The sequence below is a fragment of the Chaetodon trifascialis genome, chromosome 3 (genome assembly GCF_039877785.1).
Source record: "Chaetodon trifascialis isolate fChaTrf1 chromosome 3, fChaTrf1.hap1, whole genome shotgun sequence".
Classification (NCBI taxonomy): Eukaryota; Metazoa; Chordata; class Actinopteri; order Chaetodontiformes; family Chaetodontidae; genus Chaetodon; species Chaetodon trifascialis.
This window is the reverse complement of record NC_092058.1, coordinates 13,469,510-13,483,247: the sequence shown is the minus strand read 5'-3', so window position 1 is coordinate 13,483,247 and position 13,738 is coordinate 13,469,510. Positions and strand designations below refer to the sequence as shown.

Sequence of the window (13,738 nt, the reverse complement as noted above, 5' to 3'; positions counted from 1 at the left end):
GTACATGCTAAACAGAATTTACATCTCAGCATAAATGTTACAGATTTACCAGCAAGAAATAACGTTTCCATCTACATTTATTAGCATTATAAAGAGGCTATTGTTTAAGCTTTACAGTGGACTATTTCATTGTTAAAGTCAACATGGCTCGCATCATGCCAGGCCAACAAAAATAGCAAAAATCCAAAGTATTTTTCTAGCTCAGGTTCACTCACTAATGAATAGTATGTGGTCTGAAACAGGGAGGCAATGTCCCTCCTACAGGCAAGACTGTTCTTGAAGAATAATAGACAAATGTTGCTTTAGTTATTGCTATTAGAGAAAACACAGAATTGTGGCTCTGCTATTATAGGAGACAATAACTAGAACAGCTCCAACAATAAGAGACCTCAGAGTTTGCATTTTATTTGAGATTTTATATTCAATTAACTTCTTTTTTTTATTGTTTTGTTACTGAGAGCTTAAAGGAAACAAATTTTAAATCTTCTTTAGTGGCACCAATTTAGCCTTCCCTTAAATATAACAGTCTTTGCGTCTACAGTTAGATTCCATGGCAGATTTTGTATATATGAGGTATGAAAGCAAAATAAAACATACAATGACAAAACATTAGTAATAAGATGTAACTATTTCTGCTCTCAGGTGTCTAAAAACAGCCAAAGTTTTCAGGGCCTCATTCAAGTTTTCTTCTCTGTCTGCCAGCTTTGTGATGGAGGTATGACTCTGCCAAGTGCGGCGTTATCTTTTTCCCATTTAAATGCTAATGAGCGTGCTGCCGTACTAGTCAAAGCGCTGCGGAGACAGTGTGAATTTTTAATATCTTATCACACCAAAAGGTAACAGCTCTCCCGGTGAGGTGGAGGGATGAGTACATGTTCCCTCATTAAATTCTACACAAACGATGTGTCCCTCGAAGAGCGCTGAGGGCCATTCTGTGTGAATCCTCCGCTCTGTGTGTGCGTTGTTAGTCAATTGTGGTCAATCGTGTGAGTGTGTGTGTGCGCTCACATCTGTCCGTGTCATTTAGATGTGTGCAGACATGCAGATGTGCACAGCAGAGTGCGAGTGCACTTGTTTCTTCACCTCATTGGTAATGAACAGCTGTTAATTGCCTCCCCATCATGTGGTGGAGCCAGCAGACAGAGGTTAAGGTTGTCACAGCCTGTTAATAATTACTTTCCATGGCTGGTGGAGTCATTGGTGGCAAGAGGTTAGAGGAAAATTCATTGAATGTAATGAAACTCATATGAGAGAGTGACCTCTGCTCCTCTACTGCCTGGATTTGTATTCCCCGCTGCCACCTGTTTCCATGAAAACCACCAGTGTCTTCTACAGTGAGAAAATGTTAATGCAGAACGATCCTCAGAGAATTCAGATAACAATAATCTATGCAGCGTTGCCTTCATGTCCTCCAGGAAAATGACAACATTTTTAAATAGATACGTTGAACTCTGAGTCAAACTCACATTGTCAGAACTGGCAGGTTTAGTCTGGCTGATAGAAGTGCAGCATTTGAAGTGGTGTAATAAATATCTGTAACAAACATAAAACCTCTCAAGAGAAAGACGAAAAAGTGTCCCAGCAGCAGTGTTCAAACTCAGATTTATAAACCTGGCATCTCCTCTGCAAAACAAAAGGCTCAAACATCACTTTTCGCAGAATTCCTCTAAATGTGTTGCCTCTGTGGTCTGGCACCCAACGCTGATCTTTGGTTTCAACATTATCGTTCACATTGTATTTCTCAGATAGATGCTAGAGAAAGCAACGCTAGAGGAGAAAACTGGAAAGCATGAGGGACTTTTATGAAGGCGGGCGCTCCTCAAAGCCAGGATTCAATAATTGCTTTCCTCTTGTCTCACGCAAGTGACAGATGGTGAGGCCACCAGAGGCCTGAAGATGGGAATAATATTGTTGATTAAAAAGAAATATAGGAAACAACATGCAGCTGTTGGCGACAAGACAGAGGAGGGAAGACAAGAAAGCAAGAGAAAAGAGAGAAAATAGGAATATATGGAGCTCGGAAACAAAAAGAGTATCAGTAATGACACAATTAAACTTGGCCGGTCCACACACGTTTGGATTGGAGGCTGTTTGAACTGCTGATATGTGAAGTTTGGGGAAAGAGATTTTATTGTTCGACTGATGTATTCTGGGTGAGTCCTGGGGGATTTGGAGTTGTGTTCCAGATATTTATGAAAGTTGTTATTTATTTGGCTCTGTGCAGTCTGGTGCTCAGACCACCCTTCAAACATGAACGCCCACCTGCATATGTTCAGCTGTGTGCCTCTTTGTGTTCGTGTGTGAGGAAAAAAAAACTGAGTCCGATGATTTTTCAAGATCGTCCAGGATTTAGATGGACTGAAACATTGTCAGTATCATCTGCCTTGTGCATGAGTGTGTGAGCTTGTAGTGTAAGTGTGGGGGCAATTGTTTCCCAAAGCTCTTTGCTGGTATCAAGGGAAATTTAGCACTTTTTAATGGCAAATGCTGATGCTGAGCTCTCTTCCTTTCTCTGCTCTGAGCATCAAAGCCTGGAGTCACACTGTGAAGCCTCTTTTGCATAGACTAATGTAGTAATTGTCTCTCCGAGACATCTTTCAAAGGACAGAAAACTCAAAGTCGCAGCCAGAGATCCAGTATCTTCGTGTTTACATTTAGGATAAAGGTGCTTAACAGATGAATCCAATTTATTGTCCCCTCAACACAAAGAAGACGAAGTAAATGACAAAATAAGCATGCGTGAAAGTCATACATGACCAATTTGGTTACAAGTTTCAGTCAAATTACAGTCTTGGTGTAGGTTTTATGGTTTATCACATGGAACATGATCTTTCCTGCGAACTAAGAAACACAAATGAAACAGTAAATCATGTCTATAGCTGTGATTCAATCACAGAACGTCCTTGTATCCTCCAAATTCTTCTCTGATTTTATGTTACCGTCATAGTAAAATCCCTTCGGCTGCATGAAACCGCTGCTACTGTATTTATCATTTATAGAATAATAAGCATGCACACTGGGCGTCAGCTGCGTTGTGCGTTGACTGGATAAGAAGTGAAATAAGCCAGCGTGATCAGGGGAGGGATCGAGTGAGATTAAAAGATTTAAGGCTCCATTTGCCCATGAATATCTGATGCCTGTCTGAGGCGAGAGCCAGTGATCCTCTGTCAGGTCGTGGAGGTGTCGGAGGAAATCTACCTTATCTGCATCTGGCCACTTTTCAACAGTTTCTTGTGTGAATGTGTGGCCACATTCCTGATGTGCCAAAGCGTTATGCAGCAGCTGTTTGCGTCAAATGAAAACTGTTCGTCTCATCTTAAGTCAATGCCGGCTTGGTTTGCTCTTTCTTCTCTGCTTGCAAGTCAAAATATAGCAAGTTATTCATATTTCATCCAAAAAGCCAACACTGTTCCATACCATGAGACTGCCAGTCGCAGCAGATAGTGAACAATTGTTCGGCTCAGACCTGGCATCCGAAAGCTTCTCAGCACTGCTCCATGTTGGCTCCTGTCAGCAAATAAAAATCAGTAGCTGGCAGTCACAAAGGCTAATCGAGTTGTGAAATGACCTCAGTCGTATTTTTATATTTAAAAAAGCCTACCCTGGACATTAAAAAGACTAGCTCTCCCTCTAAAACTGAAAAGAAGCATCTGTGTTAAGACCTTACTGTTACATGCAGTTTGGACACGGGCTGCTCGGCTGTGCAAAATAAAGCTTCACATTAAGTCCTCATGTGCTCCTGTATTACACTAAGTAATGTTTATTCTGCAAGAAAGTCATCATGGGGATATCTGAACTGGAAATGTCTCACTGTTTGAGCTGCCTTCATCCTTTATCTCAGTATGTGGACTTTTTGGTGACAAAGAATGTTAATGGAAATTAAAACAAATATCATAATCCTGGTCTGCTGAATACTCTCCTTTCAACACTGTGAATCAACTGCAACTGTGTTTTCACGCTTCATAGTAAATATAAAAACCCAAATTCCAAGAAGTTCATGGGAAATGTGACGTAACAGTTACTTGTCAGTAGGAAATAAGACGCAGAGGACGCATGCGCCAATGTTGCCAGACGCTTTTAAAGTAATTAAAGGGAGACCTAAAAGGTAAATGTTTCATTTTTTTTAAGGCATTAATAAATTCATTTGCTGATTTTAGCAGAAAATGTCGGACAACTCCTCCTAATGTAGAAAGAAACTCGGCATCTTTACACCTCCTCCATCGTGTCCTGCACCTCACTTACAGCTTGTTCTTCAGCATTTTACCTTCCTCGCCCCTCTGGAGTTGAAGAAGACGCAGGCCACACTTATTTTGTGCTAAATTTCGGGGCGGGACGGAGCTCAGGGATGCTAAGGTAGGTTCCCTCCCCCATGGGTGTGTCCACTGCCGGGAGACCTCCGTCTATCCACCTGCAGAAGCCGCTTCTTTGCACTACTGATTTGAGCGCCGCCGCGCACGGCTGAAGCTCCGCTCCGACACTCATCTCCAGGAACAACTCTTTGTTTCTAACCTGCGTCTGTGGAAATACAGAGTCCGTTGATGCGATTTAGAGATCACCTCAAGTTAAGGCGGCCGCGTCAAGTTAATTTAAATCCAAGCTTTGTTTGGCTCTGGGATAATCGTGCAGGATCTGCGGTGGATACGCGGATACTCCTGCGTGCGGGCAGAGGAGCTCAAAGGATCTGGGTGGATGGTTTTAAATGTTCACCAGCTTTATCACAGTATTCACTGGACGCAACTAGAAGGTAGGTCATAATGCAGATTCTGTTTTTATACATGACGAGTAATTATTTGTTTTGAGACTGATGTGCTGATAGGAAGCCACATTTGGTGGAGTCGATCAGAAAGGACTGATGCCTTCGCTACATGTCCAAGACAGAAGGCTCTCAAATACAAAATGTGTTTTAAAAGTTCTATCTAATATTTTTTTTACAATTTTGAAAATGTGAAATAGTTTGTTTTAATGAACAGCATTTATTTCGCCTCTGTTTATTTTTGGGGGATTTTCTTGCGCATGGCATGCAGTTTAAAATGAGCTGTACTCAAATACAAATTTCAAATACTGCAAGAGCCAACAGCAGTGTGTGTGTGTGTGTGTGTGTGTGTGTGTGTGTGTGTGTGTGTGTGTGTGTGTGTGTGTGTGTGTGTGTGTGTGTGTGTGTTCGGTGAGTTTTGAGCCACTGAAAGTTTCTGCTGCATGTGATGCTGTATGTTCACACAGATTATTCCCTGCGATTGACTGCACGGCAACTAGACCTCAGTGCTACTTCTCACAATATAAAATCCCAGGCACTCTTATAAATGACACGTGGTTCGTGTTCATGCCCTCATAACTCAAAGCCCAGTCACGCTTTATTTTGGTTAACCTATCTGCTTTGGAGTTCTGCCTTCAGGGCCGCAGTGTGGAACTTGATCTTAAACCCTGACTGACAGTTTGACCTCAGACTCAGATCCACGTTTACGAGCAGATCAGTGCCATGCATGGATAATTACAGCCAAACACGCTCGCTAAAATGGTTTTATTGTCTTCAAAACGCGGCACAGTCATTTCTGTCCACATGTTGGGATTTTTTTCTCGTCCGCACACTGATAACTTGAGTCATTAGATCTCTCTTATGGAGATATTATTAACTTCCCTTTTGTGGCGGATAACAGCGTGTTGATGCGCTTTGTGATTATCTGCGAGCACGGCCAGTGCGCGCCTGCCTTTACGCGCACCTCCGTGTAAAATTTAGCTCGTGCGGTATATTGCTAATAATATTTATCCATCAGGTATTTGCAAAACACGTTTTGTGTCCGTATGTGTGCAAAGTGAGGATCAGCAGAGAGAGGCGAGGCGCGGGCAGCAGCGGTGGCTCCTTCTGGCTCTCCCAGCTGGACGCAGACGCAGGCTAGAATAACTGTGGGCGGTTTGGAGAAGCACATTCATGAGGAAATCCAGTAGCAATGATGAAAAGTCAGTTCTGAAGCAGTACAGTTTGTCTCCAGACTACAAGCTTTGGGTTTACGACTCAGGTTAAGGTACTCGGTCTGTATTGCTCACCCAAGTGAACGTTACCCGGTCAGGATTTTAAGCATTTTGATTTTCATAAGGTATCAAACCATATGTACAACAGATATAGAAGGTGACAGAAAAACAGATCCAGTTTTTAAGTTTGTGCCTGTTGATTTTCTATCTTGACAAAGACTACACTATATAGCACTGACAGTAAGCTCACAAACCTGTTTATTATTGCAGCTCAGTGACTGAGAATTGGTTGCTGCAGTTGGTTTGTGAGGTGGAAGTGCAGGCTTATTGTCTGACGCTCATCCCTCTCTGCCCCTCAGCTCCTGGACTCTCTTTCTCTTCTGTTAACAAACAGAGGGACAATGTTGTGGGACAAACTGTGCTGGCTACTGGCCCTGCTGGCCCTATCATCTGGTGGGCTGCCCCCCTCCAACGAGCCCCTCTCTGCTCCCAGGATCTTCTTGTCCTTCAAAGGTAAGGCACACAAAATACTGCTGTGTCTGTGACCCAGTTTGTTCAGTTCTGTGTTTCTCCACAGACATGTAGATGTGATCACTGGTGTAACAGTCACTTCTGTCAACAGCCTTTTATCTCTTGGTCTTGTTCAATAACTGGAATGGGTAAACTATTGGCACTAGCTGAATTCAGGGCTTGGCAAGCCTGGCATTTAGTCCTTCACTGCCTAACAGAGTTTGATTGTGTGTGGGTGTGAGAGAGGCGTGATGAGAGGGACGAGGAGATGTGCTGCTGATTGTCCTGAGTATTCAGGGCCAGAGAATATGTCTTCATTTAATCTCCCGGCCGCTATTAGTTCCCTAAACAGGCCTTTGTGTGACCTCGGCTCCCTTCTGAAATCAAGTCAGATTTAACACTTGGCTGGGCACACGCTCAGGGCGCAGATCCAGCATGTTATGAATGTTTGCCAGTGCCACATGAGACCTTGTGTGTGTTGAACTGTCCTGTTAAAATAGGTCTCAGCGGTGCAGTGACCGGTGCTTTGTCATTCCAGCGCCGGCGTAGCCATCATGTCCATGTAAAGCTCTCAAGGTTTTATAGTACCTGCCTTTGAAGGAGGCTTTAATAAGCATCCGACGCGTTCTTGTCATATGGTCACATCGCATCAGATGTGTTGAGTTTGAATCAGATCATGTCGAAAATCTTCCTAGCGTCAGGCCTGGAATAGCAGAAATAAGTTAGTTGCTTTGATTCGTTTGCTGTTTCTTCATGTCGTGGTCTTTGCGAAGCTGCTGAAAACTTTAAACTGAAGGCTTTTGTCAATGCAGATTCCTCAGTTTCTCCCTCTTGCTCCCATATTTCGCTCACCTGTTTATTTTCTCTCTCTTCATCCCTTCGCATCCCATCTCTTCCTCTCTGTCTCTAATCGAGTTGGATTTCACACTCTGCTGCTCTCACATTCGCTGGCTAGAAGAGAGTTCATTTATTTTCTACTTCTTTTAATTGAGTTCCTTTTTGTTTTTAATTAGTTTTGGAGGTTACTTTATGCCTCACAGAGCAACTTCAGATAACTGGAGACTAGAAATGCAGCTAAACTGTGCAACCCTAATTGTATTGGTTTTGCACCGTTCTGCTGGGAATAGCTCAGTAATGTGCCTTTATTAATTCTTTATGTGCCAGTGTACTTAACCAAATAACTGGCTCGTGGTTGCATGATATCTGTCTAGTACTGGCATACAGATTTGTTGTAATAAGTGCTTTCTGATGACATAATCTAGCTAATTTTTGATGAGCATTTCAATTTTGATGATAAAATACAACCAGGAGACAAGCTTCACATGTAGCTGTAGCTGCTTGTTTGTTTTCACTGTGTTGTTGAATTTGCTTCTGTCTGTGACCCAGCCTCACATGTTTATCTGTAAAGGTTACACAGTATCACTTTCCACCGATTATTTGCATTTTATGAAGCTGGAAGAGATGATTTTGTTGTTTTTGGCTGAAATCCAACACTCTGGCACAAGAGGACTAGCGCTTTGTTTTTGCTCTTCAAATATTTGCCCTCTATCAAAGCAATGGGTTATATATACTGTACACAGATTCACACACGTACACATTCCTCTGAAGAAAAAATATAATACATTGTATAGAATATATACAGTGTGCATTCAGTGAGACCATCTTCTATAAACACCCTTCTTGAAATTCCATTCTACGTAAACCGCTATGTTTTAATCACTGCTTTTCAGCTGTGTTTGTTTTGTACTGAGATATTTATATTATATGGCAGTTTTCCTGAAACACATAACTAAAAGCTTAAGGATTTTCATGCATAAAAACCCAAATCAGATCACATGTAACATCACGTTGATGGGACAAGTCTAATTTCTGGTGCATATTCAAAGAAAATCCTGCACTTTGGTATTTGGCTCTGATTTTTTTTACTTGAACCAGTCATTCTTTTTCAATTCTGGTACATATTTCGATAGATATGACTTGTTTAATCTTTTTTTTGTATTATGTTACCTAGTATGTTAATTCTTCTTCAACCTTTGAGCTCATATCTGCAAAATCCTCAAAAAAAAAAGAAGAACAATCCAGCAAGTCAGTTTCATCTCTTAAAACCAGTGTTTACAATGTTAACAGCCATAAGCAACCTAAGCTCATAATTTTGTCTTTTTGAGGCTTAAAGCAGCTACTGAGTGTGTTAGTGCAAGCTGAGTTATTAACTGAGATAAGGACCAAGAGAGCAAACAGAGGCTAAGACCAAAGGAATGTCCATTCAAAGCTCGCAGGGATAGATCATCAACCGGGACTTCAAAAGAGTCAAACAGTACATGCACACACACTTACCAAACAGCAGGCTGCAATGCATCTCTCAAACTAAACATTGTGTGTTTTCCAAAAAAGGAAGAATTTAACACACCGGCAATATTATTCACTTTTTCTGCAATACAGTAATTGAAAAGCGAGGTGATGAAAATCACTTTTTTCAAATGAGGTTGTCCGTTTTAATTGCACTGAAACAAAAGGTCACAGTTATGTAGGTGTTTTCGCTCTCATAAAACACTGGACGAGGCAGGCTTAGATCAGCTGCTGAGGACTCCTATATTTACTCTTAAACAAGGTCTGTAATCACGTGCTATTTTAGTGCGTGGGGCTCTGCGAGGTTGTGACCCTTCAAACAGAAGCCAGTCACACCCGAGGTTAACTGCCCTCAAACTGTGGGAGAATGGCACCATATTAACAAGTAATAGCTTGTTAGGCTAATCCTCAGGCACATTTGAAAGTGTTTAACTTTGTTTTTCTTCGGCCTCTTTAGTCCTCGGTGGAACACCTGGGTACAAGGTTAGCTCTGGGAAGAAAGCCAGACGAAGCCGGGCGGTCCTGTAATTGGACCAATTCTCAGGGACAATCTTAAAGTTACTCCAGCCTTTGCACTTTCCCCCCCGCCCCCACCGACAGTCTTTTTGTCCCACGTAATGGTTCGCTGATTGTCACGCCTGAACAAAGACTTCCCTATCGGTTCATCTCTCCTGACAGTTTTCAGGGTTAAGATCAGAAAAGGCGAGATGTCCTCCACCTCCTTATTCTTTGAGTAATTAGGAGCTGGCACTGAGTCTAACGCTACTGCTTGTTCTATTTCTGATTCTCCAACAATAGACCTCATCTTCCACAGATTATGTTCTATAGGCAGATTTATGTGTATATATATATATATAGTCCCTGGGAGGAACCTAGTGTGACACTCCTCTACAGTGTGTAGCTGGTCCTGAACTGCTGGTGTCCTTTTGACTTCTCTGGTGGAACAGAAAGTATTATATTCATCTCGTGTTGCCATGAGATATTACACCTTTTTCCAGATTGCTAAAGGGATACCAAAGCAAGCTTTATCTCTGTGCACCTCGCCCAGCCTGCTCACTTTTTCAATACAGCATATATATAATTATGACTCTAGAGATGGAGCAAAGCACCCCAGCCAAGACTTGTTGCAATCAAGTCTTAGCAATCAATGAGCTGCTGAAAGCTTATCCACAGTCGTCTGCTAGCACATGACCCCTTGCTACCTTGGGTGGATCTTTAGTCTAGCCAGTGCAGTCTAGACAACAGACAAGGTGGTTGCTTGCAACAATCCCGCAGACGTAAAAAGGTCACCACAATTCATGTAGGCACGCGTCGTCTAGCTGCTGTGATTGTCTTGATCTGTCTCCTTCAAACAAAGGTGAACAGGCTGGATGTAACCAGCCGCTGTGATTGGTTAATCACCAGGGAGATGGCGAATGCATTCAGTCTGCGAGCACGTTGTTCTCCTAACCCAGAAACCCTCCTGCTCTTCAGCTATAAAAGTAATGTCATTAATATCATTGGACCACATTATGCATTATAGTGTATTATGCTACATGCATCATCAGAGGTGTTAAACATAATGACATAATACAATCCTTTGTATTGTAATAGATATAGATATTAAACTAGACATGCAGGGAATGGAGGCAGATTGTTGCTCTGACAGAAGTTCTTGGATTCATTTTAATTGTTTAATCAGGATTTTTCATTGCCTTTTTCTTCAGTAACAATCCACAGGAGGACTAAGAAACTTTTCTTATGAAATGTTATTAACTTGTGCTGCTATTGTTTGTTTTTAAGGAGTTTTTTTCTGAGCAACATTTCATCTAAACCAAATGAGTGACATGTTTATTTTTGAGAAATAAGCAGAAACCAGCAGTAACACTGGTTTGTTAGCGTTTCCATTAAAACAAATAAGCTTTTTGCACCAGCTGAAGTCCACTATGCACCATTTGAACCACTCACGTAGACAAATATTATCTAATTCACATCCTCTGTGCCATTCTACAGATCAGCTGTACTTTTTTACCTTTTTCCCAGCAAATAATCATCATTGGTAGATGGGGGTTATAAGTCTGTCACTGCCTCTCACTGTCCCTGCCCTACATTCATTCAGATTCTGAGAAATCATTTAAGAATACCTTTATAAATGTCTTTTGGTCATGTTGCTGCTCATTCGTACATACAGTACTTGGATGCGGTTTGCTGTGTTGGTATGCATCACACATGCAATATTGTACCTGTTGGCAAGCGTCTGAAGTCTAAAAGTCACTCCCTTCCCTATTATCTGCATTAGAGAATGTCAGGGCGCTGAAAAATGTTTCCACAGAGTAATGTGTGGTGGCTGTGGCACGCAAGCCTGCAGCAATTATTACAATACTTTGCTACTTTCTCCCCGGAGATACTGCTGGTGGAGGAGGGAAGGGGGGTAGTGCATCCCAGCAACCTCTGCTCTGCAGGATACATGCTGTCAAACTATGATTATTCAGGAGAGAAAAACAGAAGGCGACAGCCTCAGTGCTAAATATAGTGTCCTTCCTGTCTGTTTCTTTCTCTTTTTATCTCCCTCGCCTCCTCTGCCTCGTCCTCCTCCTCCTCCTCTGCCTTTACTCCACACTCACACCCTCTGTATTTGCTTGTTGATAAGAGGTTGGCAGCGGGAGGTGAGGCAGGAGAGCACCCAGTGCGCTGCCCACAGCAGGAGCATGCACTGTTTTAGCACGCTCAAAAGGCGAAAGAGGAGGGGGGGGGGGGGGGGGGGGTGTCTCCAAAGTGCCCAGACTTTCCTTGAGAGAAAGGCACATCGGTGAGGGAGCAGGGGAATGTATAAGGGAGGAGTGGGTGAACATACAGTGTGAGGACACAAAAAGGTTTTGCATACCAGCTCAGCTAATGTGCACTAAATACACTGCTAACTGAGATCGCAGGCTCCAAAGGAAATAACATGTCTCCATTGTGTGGCCCTTTTTTAGTCATTTTCACTCAATAAATTGCTGGTTCCCCACCCTTTAATGATGTCACAGAGAGAAATGCACATACAAATCATTGCTCCCAGTGAAGAGCTCCAGATTGAAAACAGTTTGCTGCGATCTCGTCTGAGCTGGCAAGCAGAGCCCTTCCCTAAGCACTTATTAATGCTGGAATCTCCCCCTGTGGTGATAAAATGCACAGCATCTAAATGAAACCGTAATCACTCTGCTATTTATTATTCCAGTCTTTAGCTTTTAGGCATTTTAATCATAGATTTAATTATTTGTTCTGGGGGAGGAGCAGATCAACTCACCCAGCCTTGGAATGACACGGTGAAGCTCCAAACAAACAGAGGAAGCACAACCCTGTGTATTTTTGGGTTGAGTAATGCTCAAGGTAGCTTGACTACACTGCAGAAGTTTGGTTCAAGAGTAGAGCTGAAACCTTTTGTCTGAATTTTTTATTTTTATTTTTTTACCATTTTGCATTTGTTTTTCTTTAAATAACATCCTCATTCTTGCTCAACTAGATGCAGAGAAGTCTCATGAATAAGAAAACGCTAAATGTTTATCATACAGCTGTCAGTTTAAGTTCTTCAACTTTGTTTCTGAGAAGTCATGTTCCTCTCATCAATTCAATGGCAAATGCTCTAAATACTACAGTACCCATAAGCATCGGTCACCATTGCGAAGGAAAAGAAGCAGCAGAAACACTTCGCCATAGTGACTGTATGCATCCAACACTGACACAGAATCTGAAACCAAGCTGATATAAAATGTTTCTTCAGGTTTCAGTGACCCATAATCTTAAGCTCTCGCTTGCTGGTTGCCCGCAAACAAATTTTAAGCTTGTGATTGTGATCTTTGACTTCTTGGGAAATATCCAGAAATGTTCAAATGAACTTACTCATGTAATGATTGAGACTTTAATGCCAGTTCAAGCCTTGCAAATGCTCCAACTAACTGGTCACCTGACGTTGTATATGTGAAAAAAAGATCAGGACTTTTAAACAGTTCTTTCTACAGCTCACACCTTTTTGCAACTCTGTACCTTTTATAGGTGTCCATGAGTTTTAAAAACATTTTGTGTTAACTGTTTTTTGTCAGAGATCTCCTGTATGTGATGGTCATGTACTGCATGTATGGGATAATGCACCCCATGCGTGCAGTAAGCTACCATTCACAGGCTCGCAGGCTCAATAAATAGCCCTTCTAGTTCTCTGCCTGCCGTGCAAAGGGGGGCAACACTCAGCAGGGGGTTATAGACAGCCACACTGTGATCAGTGTGTGTGTGTAGGTGAGTGTGCGACAAACAGTGTACATCCTGGGGTGTGTCTGTATCTCTTAGTCCCCACCGCAGCCAATTTTTTAGATCGAAATGTGGCAGACAGGATAAAAATAGGTGGAAATCACAGTGGTACATCAGACCGATGTCATTTTTTCCCTCATGTTTGAGGAACTTGATTGGATGGCGTGGTTAGCATAGCCTTTGCTGTTGTTTTCCGTCGGGCCTGCGAGCACTTTGCAGAACTTTACATAATTCTTGAGGTGCGATTTTAATTGTTATCAGAGGGAGATTACTGCAGGCTGTGATCAACCTCACCACCTGCAGAAGGAGAGCAGGAGGGCAGGGGAGTCGAAGGGGACGACGGTTGTGGTGGTTAGAGAGTTGGAGGGTGAGATGGTAATGGCTTTTACAAGAGGTGGATTTCTTAAGATTCAAAGTGACAGAGAGGAATGGGAGAGAGTCATTAATATTCATGTCAAGTCCATGTGGTTATGTCTGCGTTGTTTGTGTGTGTGTGTGTGTGTGTGTGTGTGTGTGTGTGTGTGTGTGTGTGTGTGTGTGTGTGTGTGTGTGTGTGTGTGTCTCTGTAAAGAGCTATATGTGACGGTGTTTTAGTTTGGTTGCCATAGCAGCGTCTACCTGTCACTCCTCACAAACCGAATCGGGTTCATATGAC

General features: G+C 42.3%; 1 protein-coding gene across 1 annotated transcript in view; it reads left to right on the top strand.

Moving 5' to 3' along the window:
- The first annotated feature begins 4,445 nt into the window (after nt 1-4,445).
- sema3fa (sema domain, immunoglobulin domain (Ig), short basic domain, secreted, (semaphorin) 3Fa) overlaps nt 4,446-13,738 on the top strand; it is a 51,849-nt gene continuing 42,556 nt past the window's right edge. Inside the window, exons 1-2 of the mRNA XM_070958727.1 lie at nt 4,446-4,744; nt 6,327-6,480. Of these exons, the coding sequence (XP_070814828.1) occupies nt 6,369-6,480 (112 nt within the window). The 5' untranslated portion in view covers nt 4,446-4,744; nt 6,327-6,368. The remainder of the gene's footprint in view (nt 4,745-6,326; nt 6,481-13,738) is intronic.